At 51.3% G+C, this 19,578-nt stretch overlaps 1 protein-coding gene across 16 annotated transcripts in view; it reads right to left on the bottom strand.

Moving 5' to 3' along the window:
* AGAP1 (ArfGAP with GTPase domain, ankyrin repeat and PH domain 1) overlaps positions 1 to 19,578 on the bottom strand; it is a 532,124-nt gene that overhangs the window by 119,144 nt on the left and 393,402 nt on the right. For 12 of the 16 annotated variants that reach the window (XM_038574273.1, XM_038574276.1, XM_038574268.1 and 9 more), the window contains one exon: positions 14,079 to 14,240. The exons of the other annotated variants lie outside the window; for them this stretch is intronic. In XM_038574273.1, coding sequence (XP_038430201.1) covers positions 14,079 to 14,240 — 162 coding nt within the window. The remainder of the gene's footprint in view (positions 1 to 14,078; positions 14,241 to 19,578) is intronic. 16 annotated transcript variants of the gene reach the window in all.

The following is a 19,578-nucleotide window of genomic DNA, read 5'->3' as shown; positions in this document are numbered from 1 at the left end:
CTCCCCCCTGTCCCCGAAGCATCTCTGTTGCAGCCCCTTGGTCCCACCCCTGCGTGGCCCCGGCATCCCTGGGAGCTCCGAGTCTCCCCGAGGGCACACTTCCTCCCACGGAGACCACCTGCAAATGCCCTGCAGTGGTGAGCGCCTTTCTTTCTTTTTTTTTTAAAGATTTATTTTTATTTATTTATTTATGATAGACATAGAGAGAGAGAGAGGCAGAGACACAGGCAGAGGGAGAGGGAGAAGCAGGCTCCATGCAGGGAGCCTGATATGGGACTCGATCCTGGGACTCCAGGATCGTGCCCTGGGCCAAAGGCAGGCGCGAAACTGCTGAGCCACCCAGGGATCCCGGTGAGTGCCTTTCTTGACGCAGACCTTGAGTGCTCATGGGATGTTCCATCACGTTCACACAATGTACTCGCTTGACCTCAAGGGTGTGGAGGGGGGGGTTTGGAACACTTTGGGGTTTGGAAAAAAAGTTACACCAAGAACTGGATTTGGCCTATAAATTAAACGGCTTCAAATCACATTTAGAATTCTTCAAGCGAAGGAACTTGGGACAAAGAATCCTCTTGGGTAAACTACTCTGATCTGCTGTGGTCAGAAGGTAACAAGTTACTGACGCCAGCAACATATTCACCTTCAAGTGTTCAAAAGGTGAGCAGACCAAGGCCACCATTTTGGAGGAGACGGTGGCCGGGGGCTGGCGTCGTCTCGTCCCTTCCATGAGTGCTCACGGTGGGGGCGTTTCTATGCTGCTCAAGGCCGAACAGCCAACCCATGTCTAGGTCCCTCCGCAGCCCCCACTGGCAGCATCAGGAGGCGGCGGCCCACACCTGTCCTCAGCACGCCCCGAGAGCCAATGACGACACAGGTTACGCTCACTGTTACGAGCTGTTGGAGAAAATGGTCCCAAAGCATCAACCACCACCTGAATCCTTCCCTTCCTCCTTGTGTTGGAACTTTGAGAGACTGAGCTCCCAACAGTGTGGGCAACCAATATTGGTGGGGGTGGGGGGTGGAATTCAAGAAAATAGTTGGTCTTGAATTGTTTACATCAATTGGCCCGTTAGGAGTAAATTACCTGTTAATTACAAGAGCTACTCTGCACTCACAGGCCAAACTCTCTGACTTTATTGACTCTTCCTCTTTAATTGTGAACATTAGACTCACTTGTTCAGTGAAGATTACCAGGCTGAAGAGTCCTCCTACTTCATGCTACACTCTTCTAAAATTATGGCCTTTAAAATGTGCATTATTTGCTGGGGATTTGATATTTTCCAGTTGTTGCAAAAATATATTTTGTCAACCTGTTGACATGTAGCCATGGGTAAGAAGACATAAGTCTTCAGCAGCTTGAATAGTAACTTATCAAAATCGAGGAATGTCCTTTTCACAGCCTATTATAAGATCCTTTAATTTATATGAATTTAGGCCTTAGGAAAAGTCCTAGATAAGCCACAGTTTGGAGTGGGGATGTGAATAAGAGGCACAGGTCCCCATGGGGGTTGAGAGGCTACACACAGGGCCTGCTATTCTGGCTGTAAATGATGGTCAACTTTTCTGTTTTGTGTTTTTCTCTTTTAAAGAATCACCACTGGGACGCCTGGGTGGCTCTGCCTTCGGCTCAGGTCGTGATCCCGGGGTCCTGGGATCGAGCCCTGCATTGGGTTCCCTGCAGGGAGCCTGCTTCTCCCTCCACCTCTCTCTGTCTCTCTCAAGAATAAATAAATAAAATCTATAAATAAGTAAATAATCACCACTAAATCTGCATGGATAGAAAATAAAATATTTTCTAAAATATTTTAGAAATAAAATATTTCTAAAAATTGAGAAAGGAAAAAAATCCCTCTGTGTGCACACGTGCACAGAACAGGGAGTGAGGGATTCTGTTAAGCTCTCCTAGGGCTGTTTGGTAACCTTGCCTACAGAGAATCACGGCTTCTGCAGAGAGCCACTGAAGAGGAAAATTATTCCCACCTGCAGAAAGCAAGAACGCTCTAAATGAAAACCAAGTAAGAGAACAAAGCTACCTATTTACTCAATTAAGAAGAGTCAAGTCAGGTTTACTGAGGCACCCCGTGGCTAAATGCCACAGTTCACATCTCCGGTGTCAGTCACCTCCACGGCTAGAGGTGGACTCGAGACAGATTTCTAGAAACTTCTCCTAAATCCCTCCTCCTCCCCCAGCTTTGGCATGTCCAACTCTGAGGTCCGTCCTGCATATTAACATGCACAGGACACGTTCAAAAGATATTTCCTGTCTGATGATTCCGAGACCATCTACACATCCAGAACCTGGATTCAGAGGCTGACACAAGGAAGCCAAAATCCTGGCTCATAACCGTGTTCTCTTATGCACATTACCATTTTCTTAACTGGGTTAGCTTCAGAACGGACAGTATCGAGTGATCATTCTGGTAGGAAAAAAAAAATCCCATCCTTTCAAGTATCCCTAGGCTCTGAGATCAGTAAAGGCAAGTACACAACTACAGAAGCCACGAGCTAACAGCCGTCTCGGGCTTCGGGTGGCAGAGCGTGCCCAGCTGGGCCTCGGTGCCACGCGCGCCACAGTTACCTGCGCCGAGCCAGCCAATTGCACGACGAATTGGCCACCTAGTCCCCTGCAGACGACGATCTCTCTGGGTAATTAATGCCTCCTGGCCAAGGCGGAAGCTAAGTGACGGAGACCCTCCTCGAAGCCTGGAGCCTCCCCCGGAACCCACCTGGGACCCCGCACGCGGTGGCCACGCACTCCAACTGCCCTCCACGCGTGCGCGATGTGGGTGCGCGGCGGCAGGGGACGGGGGCCGTCTTAAACATCATCAAACGTCGTTACCATTAAGCGGGAATTAGACAGAGACAAGGGAAGCCGAAGGATCGACTGGGAGTTCAGGTGCTCTAAATGGCTAATACGTCCATTTTTCACCTGAAGCCCTCTCCAAATGCAGTTTTGCTATTAAGCAAAACCCAAAGAAAGGTAATCAATTCTAACTAAAAAGCACTTATCCTGGGATGATGGTGTGCAAGGCACTTCAAACCCCTGGCTGCCTGCCAGAACCCAGACAACAGCCATCAATGTTTCTGACTATCCGAGAGCACAGGGGCCATGCATAATTGACTAGAAGATGGGCTAAAACTGTGCCCAATCAGTGTGTGATCAAAAACGCGTGGAATATTCAGCACCACTTGATTACATGGAGGCTTGTCCTTTCTCTCTCCTCATGAAATCTCTTCAAGGTCCAGAGTACTGTAATAAGATCATTACTGTCAAGCGCTACGAATCGCAGGCAATGAGTCTTGGGATAGGAAGTCATACTTCACAAGCTCCCCTGGTCTCTCTCTCTCTCTCTCTCTCTCTTTTTTTTTTTTTTTTTTGTATTTTACTGCATGCAGAGGCAGCAAGGCGACAAGGTGGCAGATAATGATCACATCACTGTGTGGCAACTAGAAAGGCACTTTTAAAGAAAAAGCAGAGAGAAATCAGCTTAAGAGAAACTAAAACATTTTCCCTTTGCTTTTTTCCCCTTAAAAAAAATTAAATAGAATTAAACTGTGTGCAGTTGTCGCTCTTCATGAACTCTGATATAATGTCATTGAATTTAACCATTTGAGAGATTTTCATATCGCAGCAGAGCCCATTACCCCACAGACAAATGGCCAATTTGCTCCATGTCCCGAGTACAAAAGAAGCCCTTGATAAGTTGTGTGTGCGTGAGTGGCGACGCCCGGCGTGGGGCTCGCGGCGCCTGCCCCTTTCATCGGTGAGGCCACCCCGGGCTTGGGGCCTGGCACCCACGGCACAGCTCAGACGGCCAGAGATGGACTTGAAAGCTGGAGGGCATTAGCGGAGATTACTAAGCAAGCAGTTTACCTGGAGCCACACCTGCTCGGGAGCCGCACTCACATGCTGCGAGGACACGGGGACACGGGAGCGCGCCACCATCAGACCTGGCGGACACTCGATTAATGCTGGAGTCCAGTGAGGCAGGGGTTCAAGCACATGCTGGGGGCCCCAGGGGCCTTCACCACCGCTTCCCTCCGCCCTCCATCTTCAGACTGCATCACTCCCCCGTCCCCCCTCCCAAAAGGGGATCATCCTCAGAGCGAACCTAAAACCACAGATTCGATGCATCGGAGTTAAACATCCCTCCCCAAGTTTTAAAAAGTTTCATGAGTGACATTGCCTTGTCACAAACAGGAGATGGCCCGTCCTCGAGTCCCACATGTCTCAGCTTCTGCAGAGTAGCTGACGTAGGGGGTCCCAAATTTCACTGGAACGTACCAGGGTCCATGTACACACTCGGGAGAAGAGTCTGCCAAGACGCTGTGCCAGCACAGGGGTCCTGAGGAACGATGCTGAGGCCACAGGTGGCAAAAGAATTGCTGCCTCTGAGGGTTTCTTTTTTTTTTTTTTAAGGTTTATTTATTTTTTAGAGAGAGTGTGCACGTGATTTGGGGGAGAAGGAGAGGGGAGAGAGAAGAAGAAGACTCTCCATTGGGCTTGACCCCAGGACCCTGAGATCACGACCTGAGCCAAAACCAAGTGTCAGAGGCTAAACCCACTGTGCCCCCTGCTGCTCCCCCTCACCCGGGCTGCCCGCTGCCTCTGAGTTCTCCAAGGTCACGGTGGGAGTGGCAGGCCCGGCTCTGCCCAAGGCTCCTCCTTGCACCCCAGCCCCTAAAGTCCTTGCCGGTGGACAGCACAGGGCCCAAGCAGGAGTCTTAGAGTCCTGAGGCAGACCCCAAACTCCTATCACCTGCAGATCCGGGGCAATTGCTTCACGGAACTTGCCCTTCATCTGTGAGAATGGAGACAACACCGTGAACACCACCAGGTTCTTTGGAGGCTGCAATGAGTCATAGACACTGTACCATCCTGGCCTCCCTCCCTCCCACTTAATGACACGTCCTGGCAGGGGACCCAAGGCCCTGAGAGGGAGGTGTCAAGAGAAGGTAGACCTGTCTGTAGACCTGTCTCCAACCCGAGTGCCTGAGGCCATGAACTGTCGTCTTCCTTCACTGGCACAGGAGGGCACATCCACACCCACAGGTACGAACAGAAAGTCACAGGTTGTACAGGCTGGATGTTCGTGTCCTTCTAAAATTCTTCCGCTGAGGCCTGAGGTGTTCGGAAACAGAGACTGTGGGAGGTGACCAGGCTTTGTGTGGAAAGGGTGGGGCCCTGGTGATGCACTCAGTGGCCTTAGAAGAGGAAGAGCAAGCACATGCGTCACGGAAAGGGCCCGAGGACACCTGGGAATCGGGTCCTCACCGAGAACCAGCGGGGCCTCCCTTGCAGCCTCCACAACCATGAGGCGTGAAGTCCCCTCGACACTGAGTGGGAGGCAAGGCGCGGCGTCCTCAACTAGAACGTGTGACATGGAAACAGCCAGGTGCCCTCAAGTCCCGAGGTGCCCTAGATGGAGCGGCTGATGCAGAACGCACCAGCGTCTGAGGCCCCCAAGAGATTCGTCACATCATTCCATCTTTCTTCTGAACATTACAGTTTGCCTCCTGTACTTTTTGTGACAAAATACATGTAGCAAAGTAAGAGTATGAAAAGCGCCCAGGCAACGGGAATGGCCAGGAGCGCAGCGGCTGAACAGCACCGGCCCTGCCCCTGCGGGCTCTGGGGACCACAGTCAAGCAAAGCGCATCACAGCCGGCTCTCGATTTTGTCAGAGAGTGAAGTGATAACCAAAGGTCCTGAAGCTCTAGGGGCCCGAGAACACCAAGGAAAGGACTTTGAGGCATTATCTTCTGGTGACTCAGTGTCCCCAGCTGGGCAGCATTCTAATCCCAGGGTGCCCAGAAGGAAATGTGCCATCTTGCGATCTGTCAGCGGGGCACTGGAGGCTGTGGGCAGCTGGCGCACCTCCAAGCTGAGGGAGAGGAAGGGGTGCTGAGGTCCATCCCAACCTGTACTTTGGGACAGGAACCTTGAGAGGAGTTTGCACCTGTCATAGGGGAGTCCATGCTCGTGGATGGCAGGAGACTGAAGAGGGCGACTTGTGGCCCATCCTATGGGGAGTGTCCCCGGGAGCCCCAAGGTGCCTTATAACAAGACGTATCACCGTTCACTTTGTGTATTCCCCCTCCTTTTCTGGAGCAGCAGAGATTTCTTCTCTATGTAACGGGACATGAATGAACGGCTTCGCTGCCTCTGCAGAACCTCCCTCAGGGACCTCAAGGTGCCAGGTGCCTTGGGTTCCCTGCACAGGCTGCTCGGCAGCTGCGGCCTGGTGGCGGATGCACGTGCTCACCTGACAGTGGGCTTCCTGAAGGCAGGGGCCACCTCAGTCACTCTCCTATCTGGCGCCAGGCAGAGCTCTTGCCATGCACCAGGTGATCAATGCACTTCCAGGGAACTAAATCTCACTCTTTAGTTTGTGTGTACTTGGGGGAAAAAAAAAAAAAAAAAGGAAAAATCCTTCTCTTGTTTTTGGCTCATCATGATGGGGCTTCTCTGTTCTGACTCTTCCTGCTGCGGTCGACTCATCTTTGTTTATTTCTGACCCGTCGACTTCCACAAAGGAGCTGTGTGCGCCTCCAGCTCGTGCGTGTCGGGAGGACTGCACCCTGCAGGATGGCTTTTGAGTCCACTGTGCCCCATCTATAATGTCAACGTCTAGAGTAAACCCAGAGCTACTCAAATCCAGCCAGTCTGTTCTCGTGGGAGCTGGGGTTGCAACCTGAGCAACTCTCTTTGGAAAAAATGATCCGGTTTGTGGGGTGTAGTGAGTCCCTCTGAAAACGTGGCGCCCCCTCTAACTCCTGGCTCCAGGGCGAGGAAACCCGGCCACCCCGGCTTCTGCATCGGAGTTACCATACTTCAGGAATATCTTCCAGGAAGAAGTTCCAAGTCTTGGTTTTTCATATTGACTCGGATGGACTGCTCGACTCAACGAGTCAGACGCACTAACTAGTTTAATAATGAGGAAGCTCGATTATGAAGTCTTTATTGTTATAAAAAAATTGCTGGTGATTGTGGAGTTTTTGTGGAGTCAATTATGGCGGTTTCTCACTCCTTGTGTTTTGACTCAAGGCAGCTGCCAAAATTAGAACGAGGGCGGGAACTGCTGGAATGTTCTTGAAGATTACAAGCAGGGAATCCAAGGTGATGTGTGCTAGTAATGCCAGCACAGGTTTTGTGAACCTTCTCCTCTCCCCCTCCAGACACCTCTGATTAATTCAAAATTAAGTGAGAAAACCCCACGGACAGGAAACAAATGGTGAAGGCAATTCCTTGGCCCTGACCTCAGGCTGGTGACATGCACCATCACGGGCACCACGGAGTGACTGGTGTGCCGGCTGTGGCCAAGGAGAGAAGAAGGATGAGAACATTTTGGAGATAAAGACACTTCCATGACAGAAGAAACACCCCCCCCCCAATGTCATGTGCCAAATCCCCAAATTACCCAGCGGTGCCCTCAAACTGCATGACGGCCAACACAACCCAACAGTCACAGATGAATGCAGCTTCAATGCCCCTGGGTCTTGCCTTCTTCTAACCCTAGGTGTGCAGGAACAAGACTGGACGATGCTCGTGTATGGTTATTTCTTCCCCAGAGGGCCCCTGAAACCTCAACTGATAAGTAAAATGTTTTTCTCTTGAGGTAAAAGGCTACCTAGCTCATCAGGTACAGCTACACCTGTTTTCGTAGAAGCTAAATGAAAGCAAAGACAAAACTCCATTTGGCGCCAAATTCAGTCAATACCGCTGGCATTTTAAGTTGCAAACAGAAGACATTTAATGAAAACGTGATGCTTTCTGCAGCGTCTTATTACGTACGGTGACCACACAGACTCAATCCGCAGAACGTAAGGCGGAGAGGTTCAGCACGCCAGCTTCCCGACTCCCATGACTCGAAGCTATCCTGTCCTGCTCCGGAACTACGCACGCACACCTCTTTTTAAACGTGGGTTTCAAAGGTAGGTAGTCTCTTGTGTGTGTCTTATCTCCAAGTTGAGGCTCGAAGGGCCTTTGGTGGGGAGAGAGGAGCCGAGTCTTACTTTTCGTGGCTCCCACGGAGCCGAACACGTAACGCTTCCTCTGTGCTGGCTGCTCGATACTTGATGAGAGAATAAAATGACTCGCCAGGTTCTTCAGTGCAAGAGGGAAGGGCAAAACCCCATCTGGGCCGACCTCTGCGTCACGGACTTCATGAAATTTGTCAACAGGCTCAGGCCTGGCCTCTGATTGCTTAGTGAGTGCAGCCAGGATGGGCCGTTCGTTCGTTCTTTTATCCAAACGGAGAGAGGCCGTTTGTGACTTTTCCTCCACAAGATAGTATTTCGATATCATCCAGGATCAACCATATAGTGGGGTTCTATAAAGACCCAGAACGAACCAAGGGATGGAGATGAGAAGGAGAAAATTAATTCCCTTCTGAGACCTTTGGGACAAAGCACTGTGAACCCAAGGCAGGGAGGGAAAATACAACAGGATTTCTGTATAGCCTCTCATAGAATAAGATTGGGTAAATCCAGACTGGCTCCGCATTTTTAAAGAAAGATCTTTGCTACACAACTTCTAGATGTTAGGATCCATATAAAAGTCAGTATCTTTACGTAGAATCTGAGAAATATCAAGGAAGCTACTCTGTCTGCCCCACTCCTAGATTCAAAAGCCGCTCCACATACCTCAAAGACTTTCTTTTTGCCTGGTGGAAAGAGCTTGAGGCAGAGAATCAAGAGACTGTTCTGTCGCCTACCAGCAACCTGACCCTGGACAAGAAAGCCACTTAACCTCTCTCTACTTCCACCTTTTCACTGGGGAAACAGGGAAATTAACACTTGATGCAAACTTGCATGAATGTTATAGAACTAACGAGAACCACCAGATTTGGGACCACAGAAGGAGAACGCAGGGCTCTCTGCTTCATTGCTGCAACGGTAAGCTCACTACCGGACCCTGGGGAAGAAGACGCCCAGAGACTTATCGCGACGCAGAGAAAATGCCAAAGCACGGCAAGTCGTTAAAGATCCGTATAGTTCCCACTGCCCGGGGGTTTCTGGGCACGTGCCCTTCAACTTGGTTCTGGCGACAAATCCAGGGCCCTGACAGCTGGTGCCCTTCCAGAGCCAAACTCCACTGCAGCAGGTGCTGTGGCCACGGCAGGGGACAAGGTGCCTCCACCTCTTAGGAAGTTTTCCTTTTAATATCGGAACCGAAATCCCTCTCCTTGGAAGCTTCAACCCATGGGTCCCAAAGAAACCCACCTGGGCCCCCCAGGACAGGCGAGGGCTGTCCTTTCATCACGTGAACATGGTTCATGTGCCCCCATGCCCCGTCCTTCCCTACAGCTCTTGTAGGTACTTCAAAGATTGCCTCCGCAACATGGGCTTCAGTCCCCACGCTCGTGCTTCTTGCCCACACCTGAATTGACCTTCCTTGGTCTATAATCATCCTAGAGTACAGAGCCCAGATCTGAATATACATTTTCCTAAATGTAATTAATTCTGAACAAATCAAATCCAATTTAAAATCAAGATCACCAATATTTTAACATCCAATGTTCTCAAGGGTCTATTAAATAGTACAAGTAGAACTGGGATATATGGATTTAAAACAAATGTAATGACCACTTGCACCTTTTTTTTTATGGCATGGCTAGAGGATGTTGGCTTCCATGAGGCTCGTTCTTCTCAAAGTTAAACTCGATGAGAAAGTGTCCTATTCCTGCTCAAAGTTAGCAGCCTCAGATACCAGCCCCGGGAGCAAAGAGGCATCCATCACCTTCCCGGGACACTGTGTTTTCAATGACATACGATGTCACTCTCACAAAGTCCGAGCTCACCACTCTAACTTGAGCCTCACACTTCTTTCACACCACAACCAGGGGGCTGGAGTATTTTTCATTTTTGACTCTTTTTTTCTAAAGATTCATTTATTTTAGAGAGAGAGAGAGAGAGAGAGAGAGAGAGAGAGAATCCTGAAGCCGACACCTCATTGCACACAGAGCCCCATGCGGGGCTCCATCCCATGACCTAAGCTGAAGTCGAGAGTGGGCCGCTTCGCTGACTGAGCCATCCAGGTGCCCCTAATTTCTGACTCTTTAAATGATACTAATAGTTACAGAAAAGCCCAGTGACTGGCCTGACCCTCCAAACATCTCCTGCGCTCACACATATACATGCGTAATCAAGTTAAGTTGGAACTCAAACTTTTTATAAAGATAAGGAATCATTTTATGTTTACATTTATACAGATCACAGTTTCTGTTCCTATAATTTATTAGATTGACTCCGTTCCTTTTAAGTTATAAACAGAAGCACATGGCCGTTCAACTTAGGTTCTAGTATCTTCGGCCACCGGGTGCAGAGTTTAATCATCGTTCTTCAGCACGAGGACCGCGACAGCTGACCGTGAACGCTGGTACAGCAGGGAACTGGCTGGACAGGATGTCCTTCCTTCCGTCAGGAGCACTGACAGGCTTCAGGTGGACGACAGCCACATTTCTGGCTTTTGAGGCAGCATTAGACCGAGGATATTCTACTTCTAGCTCGTACTTTCTGAACGAGCAGGTCACCAAGGTAAAAAAAAATCTGGCACCAGGATCGTTGGCTTGGCTGGGGAGTGGAACAGAGGTGCACAGAGGCACTCAGGAAGCTGGGGGCAGGCCCTCAGGAGACAACGGCCGATAGCACACACCCCTGCCCTCTCAAGAGCCTTCTGGTCTACTGCACTCATGCCAGGGTTGGGCACAGGCTTCCCCAGGGATTTCTAGGAGGCGCCATCAAAGGCATGAGCAGCACCTTGCTTCTTTCTGGGGCTTCCTCTGTACCTTCTGTCTCTGCCTTGGATGTGGGCCCGTGTGGCTGGTGCCCTTTGGCTTCTGCTTGGGTTTAGTCAAAGAGGGGGCAGGTAGGAGATCAGAGGCAAGGAGGGAATGAAGTCAGGGCTGTCCTGCTGGTCCCTCTCTGGGCCACCATGGGCCAAGTATGTCCTTCAGCTGAAGGCCATAGCTCCTGACTGGAGGCCTTGCCCAGACAGCTCTCTCTCCGGGTCCTGATAACTGGCCCCTCCGCTGCCCGTTCCACTCCTGGGGCTCTGCACCACCCCTGTAGCTCTCTTCCCACACCTCTGCAGACGGCCCCATGGTAAACTCTCCTCAATGACCCAGCTTGAGGGGCCATGTTCTCCCCTGGGGACCCTGACTGAAGCAGCGTTCAATGGAACTTTGTTTTTCTTATACTCTGAAGAGGTTTGAATCTAGTCATCTGTTCCAATGGCTTATGTCAAAAACTGTATCATTCAACTACTTTTCAAATGTCCTCTAGAGAACTTTTTATATCTACAACTCCAACTTTTCGCCATGAGGTCAGTCAGCAGAGAATACAGTGGAAGCAACCAGTCACAGTGCTTTACAGGAAAGAGAAATAGATATATTTTCTGATAATTAAAATTGAACAGTATCCTCTAAAAATAAAACCAATACAACTACCTGTAACTTCAAGAATGGATGTTTAGACAGTTTACGCCATTTACTTGAAGGAGCTAATAGCTGTCAAGACTATTGCAAAATATTGTGTATCATTGAATCTAAAATGACCTTAATTGTAGGTCGTTTCACGACTTCAGAGATGTTAAATAGTGAAAAAAAAAATGCGTACCTTAGAAATAATGAAATATAGCATGTCTCGCAAAAAATGACTCATTTACTGTTTTGTATGTAACCTTTTCTAGGGTGAAATGATACATTTTCTTTTTACAGAGAACCTGTTGCCTTATTTCCTCCTGGAAAGATGTCAGGGCCATTGGTATCACAGACACAATAATCTGTTAACTAGGAATCGAGGGGCGGCTTCCCTTCTGATCACTGGTGTTGAATTTCTGAACACACGTCAACCATTACTCATCGTCCATGCTTGAGACGCTGTGCAGATTTCCAATTTGGGTGTTTCTATGGTGCCGGGGAAGTCTGTCTTTCTGTGTCACCGCTGCAGCAGTGAGGCCTTTTAATCAACGGGTCCATGGTTGTTTGTGCATTAAGGATCTGTCTCAGTCTTATACGCTATTGCTCAGAGCCCAGGATACGATCCCAGTAACTCAGAAAACAGGCTGGGAGCTTCTCAGGTGTCCTACAAGCTCACGGATACTCCTCAAACTTCCTTCAATTCACCACCGGCCGACTGGGACGCTGGTTTCAAGCAGCAGAGTCCAGTTAGACACGCAACCACTGATTGTTTATTAAGGCTCTATCTTACTAACGTAGTATTCTCGACGTCGGTAGGTGGGTAGGATGTAATTAAGAAGTGTCAAGGGATCCCTGGGTGGCGCAGCGGTTTCGCGCCTGTCTTTGGCCCAGGGCGTGATCCTGGAGACCCGGGATCGAATCCCACATCGGGCTCCCGGTGCATGGAGCCTGCTCCTCCCTCTGCCTGTGTCTCTGCCTCTCTCTCTCTCTCTGACTATCATAAAAAAAAAAAAAAAAAAAAAGTGTCAAATACGTGTAGTGTACTTACAGGTGGACCAGAAAATCAGTTTCTATCAAGTGGTCCTTTTGAAAAAAGTCATCGGTGAGAAGCATGACATACCCAGTGAGATGTTCATCTGTGACTTGGACTGGAGGCCCTTCCCTACAGCAAATCGTACTCTCCCCCTGGGCACATGTGGCACACGTCACCCACCCAGGTGAGGGCCCAGGCTTCTTCCTGGTTTTATTCCAAACCTCCCATTAGGGTGGGGTGTGGCCACATGTACATGGCCAGGGCTGGGAGCTCTTTGTTAACGGGCTGTTTGAAAGAGTCTCCAAAACACTTGGCATCAGTAGCTGACTCCTTTCTACCGCGAAGGTCAGTAAAGTCTGGGTGGGTGCTCAGATCAGTGATCATTTATTTTTCATCACTGATGATACAACAGAATCATCCCCATTTATCGTAACAGGAGAAAATCGGTTTTTATTGGCCAAACTTAGTTAGCAGGGAGCCTATGGGAGGCAATATGGTAAGAAATGTAAAGAAGGCGGCTTTCAGACTCTTCCCTGTTCCGCCACCGCGAGAGCCCCGGAGCCGCTGGACACCCTCAACCTCCAGAACCACGCTGCCCTCAACTCACAGAATCATGTAAGCAACAAACTCCGCGCACGCACCGTAAACACTGTTCCTTTCCTGCTAAAGTAGGCATTGTGGGCTTACGGGCTCGTGGCTGGAGACCAGGAGGGAATAAGCCACTTTCTGTAACGCTTCAAACCGTAGTTCTGAACTCAAGTAGAGGATTCAGGAAGAGCACGGCAGAAACAGAGAAAGAAAAAGGGTATAAGTTACAGAAGTATTTCTGGCGCGTGTGGAACACTTGTTGAAGACCGACTCTTTCCCTATTGATGGTGTCACAAATGACAATTCCTGTTAAATGATGATGCTACGAATTTTTTATTTTCCTTTGAAGTATCTCTTCAGCTTATTATAACTGCATTAATTTTGTCTCTCGTCACGTGTGTGTGCGCGCGCGCGTGCATGCATCTCCACTTTGCATCTGTGGAATAAAAAAGATAAATCCATCCGAAGGCGCCACTTCAGAAAGCTCCCATCAGGCCATGACTGAGAATAAAAACCAAGGGCTCAACAGGTCAAAGGAGAACCAAGATAAACCGTGACAAACCGAGACAACTGGAATATAAATAGAGCCCACGGAACAAAAAGAGCGGACGGACGCCCACAGAAGGAACGTGGATCAGGATGTGTTGCCGAGAGCCAGAGGTGGGGAAGCTGTCTTGTGAGAATCAAGGCCAGCCACTAGCAGGAAAGACGGCTAGGACGGGAGGGGCCCCCGTCGACCCCGGGTGCGGAGGCAGGGCAAGACCCAGAGGTGCTGTCACCCCAGGCGCGTCACAGAGAGACCACGTTACCTTCTATGGGACGGCGACTGCCAGAGGCAGGAGGGCTGACCTGGCTGAAGGGTCCTGAGAACCGGGGATGGGAGGGCTCCGAGGGCCCTCTGGGGCCACCCCGTGCGGTGACCAGCCTGGGGGCCACCTGTGGTCCTGAGGGCATGCGACTACCCCCAGTTGGAAACATCAAAAGTAATTTCCGGGAACGCAGACTGTCGCCCCGAAGTCCCCGGGAGACCTTACCTTCAGCGGTGCCGGAGAGCCCGTCGGCTTTGAAGTTGCTGGTGCTTTTCTTCCTCCGGTGTTTTTTTCTGTTGGCGTGAGGGGAGGGGGGCGGGTCGAGCTTGGGGCTGGTGGTGCTGGAGATACTTGGGCTGGAGCACACGGAGTCGCCCAGCCCCGTGTCTGCCATGGGACCGGAAAAGGCAAAAGAACGCACAAGTTAACACTTAACAGAGTGGACTTTGCGGCAACGCGAAAGCAACGTTCCTCCAGTACCCTAAGCGGCCCCGCCAGGCTGGGCAGCCGGACGGCACGGACCGGAGGCCCCGGGGCACCCGCGACAAGTTCACGGGGCCATTCGCTCTCATGTACCACCTGCCATTAAAAAAAAAAAAAAAAAAAAAAAAAAAAAAAGGCCTTTATTTCTGGATTGTCTGTAGGCTGTGGGGAATTTCAGGTTCTCCGCTTTGCAGGACTGGTGTTCTGGAAAAGCGAAGTGAGGAGTCCATGCTTTTTGCCAGTCTATTTTCCCTTCGCACAATGACCGTGATACATTAGAAGAGAAATAAAGACATCTGAGGACGCACGCGAGGGTGTTTTTGTGGGTGGCTCTGCTTCGGTGCGTGCACATAGGAGAGCGGGAATCCGACTCTCCCCTCCACCCGCGGCGTCACACATGACTGCGCCATCAGTTTTTTATTAGGGCAACACGGCACGCCGCGTCTCTCTCGCCATAGCAGACCTGCCGATTTTTGATTCACTGAAGCTATTTATAAAACTTTAAGACCGGTGCACCAAATGTGCTAATTCACTGTAAGTGAAACTCAATTTAGCGTGCCCATCTTTCTCTTTATCAAAGAGAACACCGGAGCCGTGCTGAAAAGAGCGGGGAACGAACACGGAATTCCACCGGAATGAGAGAGTCCTCCCAAAATGTGAAGGTGAGGCACCATCCAAACACCTGCAGAGCCTGAAGAACTCTTCATCTCATGAGTCAGCAGCTCTGTAAACTCCAAGGACACCAAGTGCTCAGCAAGGTTGTCCGGTCAGTCACCGAGTATTTTATGAGCACCTACTGTGGGCCATCCTTCTAGGTGCTTGGGATCCAACACCGAGAAACACAGATTAGGATTCCCCCCAAGTGGTCACCCATCTAGACGCAGTAGAAGGTGCTAAAGGGTCAGGAGAGGGAGTGGGACTGCGGGGAGGCCTGGCCACCCCCGGGCCCCTGAGGTTGGTCAACGGGGTCCACTGAAGCACTGTTAATTAACCATTTTGAGGCGTCTCAGGAAGGGTGACAGTTGGGTGTCTCAGGGGCCTTCCCTCCGCAGAGACTGACGTCCCTCCTCTTCCACCAGCCTCTCGCCCTCCCGGGCCAGGCATCTGGTAAACCTCTCGGGCTAACTTCACCCGAGGCACAGCCTGCAGGCTGGAGCCCCCCCTCTGCTGCTTCCGTGGCTGTTCTGGGCGGGAGACCAGGCTGGAGAAGGCTGGGGCTGCCAAGAGGAGTCTCTATTCAGAGTCACCCCTTCTTTTTGGCCTGCCTCTGCAGCTTGCCCTGGCCTGGTCCTGCCCACCCCCCCCCCACCCCCCCCGCCCCCAGGCCTGGGCCAAGCAGCTGACATGTCTCTCTCCTTCCAGCACTCCACCTTTCTTTTTCAGACATTTTTTTTAAAATACAATACTCATCTAAAAGTAGCAATTCTTGCACGTATTTTAAAAATACTACATCCCACTGGGTATCAGGTGAAAACTGTAAATACTCCCTCCAAAAAAGGGTTATTCTAAGTAACATGTGCACACAATTTCAGAGGGTTCAGAGACCGCCTGGTGTTGCTAAGGAGTCTTGGGATCTGAGAGCATCAGGTGGTCCTAAAACAACCCTCATACGATGTTACTCAATGCTCACACCTTAGAATCAATTATTTTATTGTTCATTTCCGTATCTTGTGTGTAGGCTGCAAGTCTTCATGCACTCTCTGACCTATCCTCTCTGACTATTCAGTGTAAAGGCCCTACCCTGTGTCAGGCATGGTGACAGGCAATGGGGGAGCAGCTGTCACAGTGACCGTCCCCACCCCTGACGAGCTGAGCCCTCATCACGGAGGCAGACGAGGAAAACGGGCAAGGACAACGGGCCTCTGCTCAGGCAGGGCTGGCCTTCTGCTATTGCCCTCTGTCCCTTGGGCATCCACTCAATTCAACGCACCATTTTCATTCGCAACTGTGCGTCCTAATCCTCACGTCACTCCACTGCTGTAATGCTCTCTCCCCAACTAATGTTTCTCATCTCTGACTACGGATCCCAAAGTTGGGCTTTCTGCACTCGGATGTCTGTCTGTCGGCTGGATCTAACTGGCACGCTGATTCCCCGGGGCAGCTAAAGATGCCCATGTCCCCGCGCAGGATGCTGAACGTGGAGTGGCAGCACCGTCATCACACAAGCATCCCCAGGTCCCTCCCCTCACCCAGTACTTCTTTTTTAAGGCATGCACCAGTATTTCTTTGCAAGATGTTAAGAATCTACTCCTGAGTTACATGTCGTCACAGGACAGCCGCCACACACGTGTGGCGGCTCTACCTCTGGACTATTTCCTTCCAGTATTATTTGTGTGTCCTGTAACAGCACATGGTCTTGAATGGAATGGCTAAGTCATCCTGGTGCCCCACGCGGCAGGGCAAGTCCCTGCACAGTTATCCTTCACGAGTGCCCTATTCATTGTGAGCACGTGACTTCGTATATCCACCCAAGTCAACGGAAAGGACGTGAAACGAGGAGGGGTCAAAACAGAGCCTCAAACTTTCAGACACAACAACGCACGACTAGAAGCACTGGAGGGGGGCCACCCAACAAGACCCACCAGATACGTCACATCGTCTGTACGTCCCACTCTCAGAGCCTTGGACTCGCCTACAGAGAAACTACCCAACACTTTTGCAGACACTTTGCTGAAGGGCTACATGGCCACCCAACTTACAGATTTTTGACAATTTTAAAACACTAAAGGGAAATCCATGTAATGTTTTCTCCCCTTAATGAATTATCCTGTTTAATCAAGTCACTGTTTCCTTTTCTGTATATGCACAAAGCACTTCTCTAACAACCTAATTTAGAATCGGACTTGGGAATGACCTTAAACTCACTGGCATACTGGTCATGATTCACCTTCCTGGGGAACAGAATGACATGTGACTGTTTCTAGGGATTTCCCTCCATTCCAGATGTAGAAAATTGTTCCTAAAATCATTAACAGAGACCTGGCAATTTCATTCCCAAGTTTTTTGGTATCTTGGAATATTCGTAATTGAGAGAGAAATTCCTGACCCACTTGAAGCAAGTAGCTGAGTGGCATCCTTGAGGAGGAGCCACATGGCAGCAAAGACACCCCCTTCCCTCCGGAGAACCATCAGCAGCCCCTCCAGCCTTCTTTTCCACGGGCACCCTTGAACATCAGGGGGTCCATTCACCTGTGGCTCCGCAGCCCCACTAACCCACTGGCTCTCAATGGGAAACCCCTGCCCAGGGACGTCTGGTAACGCCTGCAGATATTTCTGGTTATCAGACTGAGACAGGTGGAGGTGCAACAGGCATCGAGTAGGAGATGCTGAGAAACACCTCACAACACACAGGACAGTTCGCGACGCAAAACCCCAACAGGTCTAAACTGTCAACAGGGAGAGACATACGGGATATGAATTGTTCCATTCCTCATCAGCTGATCGGTCTCCTCCTGGAGTCCCCGTCGGTACCGTGCAAACTCCCTCATGGGAGCAAACCTCTCAGAACACTCGTGTCATCTGCTATGATGTGGCTCTCCCCAGGGGACACACCTCCCAGATGAGGGCACTGGTGTCCCACCCCAGGAAGCACACAGGTGGGGTAGTTGTTCTCCCCGCCCCTGGGCACTGCTTCCTGACCACTCTCCCTCTCTCCAGCTCTACCCCCTTGAAGCGATGCCCACTGCCCCGCCTGTGAGCCTGCTCACACCACTGACCCCTGGCATCTGCCCCTTCTTTGCTCACTCACTGTTTCAGCAGCAGCTCACCCTGTTCTCACTCAGGAGGGACAACATCTGGCTCCTCCCAGGTGCTCACTTCAGCGTCCTGGCCTCTCCAGCCTCAGCCTCCACCTCGCTAAGCTCCTTCCTTCCCTCCAGCTCTCGTGGCCCTAACCCAGGCCCGCCACGGGGAGCCAGCTCCTCTGGGGCTTATGTCTGTCTCCCCTGCTCCGGGGAGCCACCCTCTGAGGGGTGATCTGTGGTGCCCTCCTTCCTCTACCTTTCCTGACCATTAGACCAACTTCCACCACCCCCCCTGCTCGGCGCCTGGGCCCAGGCCCTGCTGGAGGCACACAGCCTCATGCCCGCTGGCCGCCTTTACAAGTAGGACCCCAGAGCTGGGCTGGGGCGGGAACTCCGGCCTGCCCTGCCATCCACCACATTCCTGGAGTCAAGCCGCTCCCCACTCTCCAGGGGGCCGTATCACACCGCCTGGGGTCTCAGTGCCCCACACCTCACTCCATTCCCCACAGAGGTGTCATTTTTCATGTTGCCAAAAACAAAACAAAAGAGAAAAACCAAACCCAAAAAGCAGCCATCAGACAAGAGCATCCTCCTTCCTATCCCTGGTCCCCACAGACCTGGGGCCTACCCCCCTGCCCCCCCACGCTGGGAGCCGAACTCTTCCCCATCTTGCCCCTGGAGGGACCCTGCCCCCCGCCTTTCATACCCTCTCCAGCCTGCATCAAACGTGCTGTATCATTGTACTGCCTCCCGTTTCTAACAAAACCCTCCGTGACCCCATGCCCTCGCCCAGCCACCACCTGATTTCTGATCCTCTTTAAAGCAGAGCCCCCTGAGCCTCTCCCTTCTTTGCAGCTTGTGTCTGGTCATGGCTGACCCCGCTCCAGTCAAGTGCGCCCCACCGGCCGCTGCCATGCCCTTGCTGGGGCCGCCAGCACCGCCACAGCCCCGTCAGTGGACAAGCCCCAGCGGGACTGTGCGGGTCTGGCCTCAAGGTCCCCTCTTCTGTGCAGAGGCCAGAGTGAGCTTGACGTGAGTCAGATCACAGGGACAGCAGGAAGGTCTGGGTCTTAGAAGCCAAAGGGGAGGCCCCTGGAGAGGCTTCCCCCACTCTGGCCACTGCCCACGAGGCCATCCAGTCCCATGGCCCCATGTGCCAGGGGCCACTTACCACGTGTGACGCTCCACCACCCACGGGTGTGGTCCCTGCTGACAAGTGCCTTCCTGGCGGGTGCGAGCCTTATGAAGGCAGGGATTTGCTTCAGCCTCTTAAACGGGACACAGCTGGGAATAGATTTGGGATGAAAATGGGAGTTCCCTGCACACTTTGGAATTCAGTTTTCTAACGAGTTGACCTCTTCGAGACGCGCCCACACAGGTGGACGGCACTGCTTTCCGGTGTGTAACCGAGAAGCGCTCTGTGACGTGGCTGTAACACCACGGGCATACTCGAGTTTCCAGCAGTCGGGGGCCTGTTGTCAGGTAGCACCTAACTCCAC

The sequence above is a fragment of the Canis lupus genome, chromosome 25 (assembly GCF_011100685.1).
Source record: "Canis lupus familiaris isolate Mischka breed German Shepherd chromosome 25, alternate assembly UU_Cfam_GSD_1.0, whole genome shotgun sequence".
In the NCBI taxonomy this organism is placed as follows: domain Eukaryota; kingdom Metazoa; phylum Chordata; class Mammalia; order Carnivora; family Canidae; genus Canis; species Canis lupus.
Note: the sequence above shows the minus strand (reverse complement) of the source record. Positions and strands in the feature narration are given on the sequence as shown.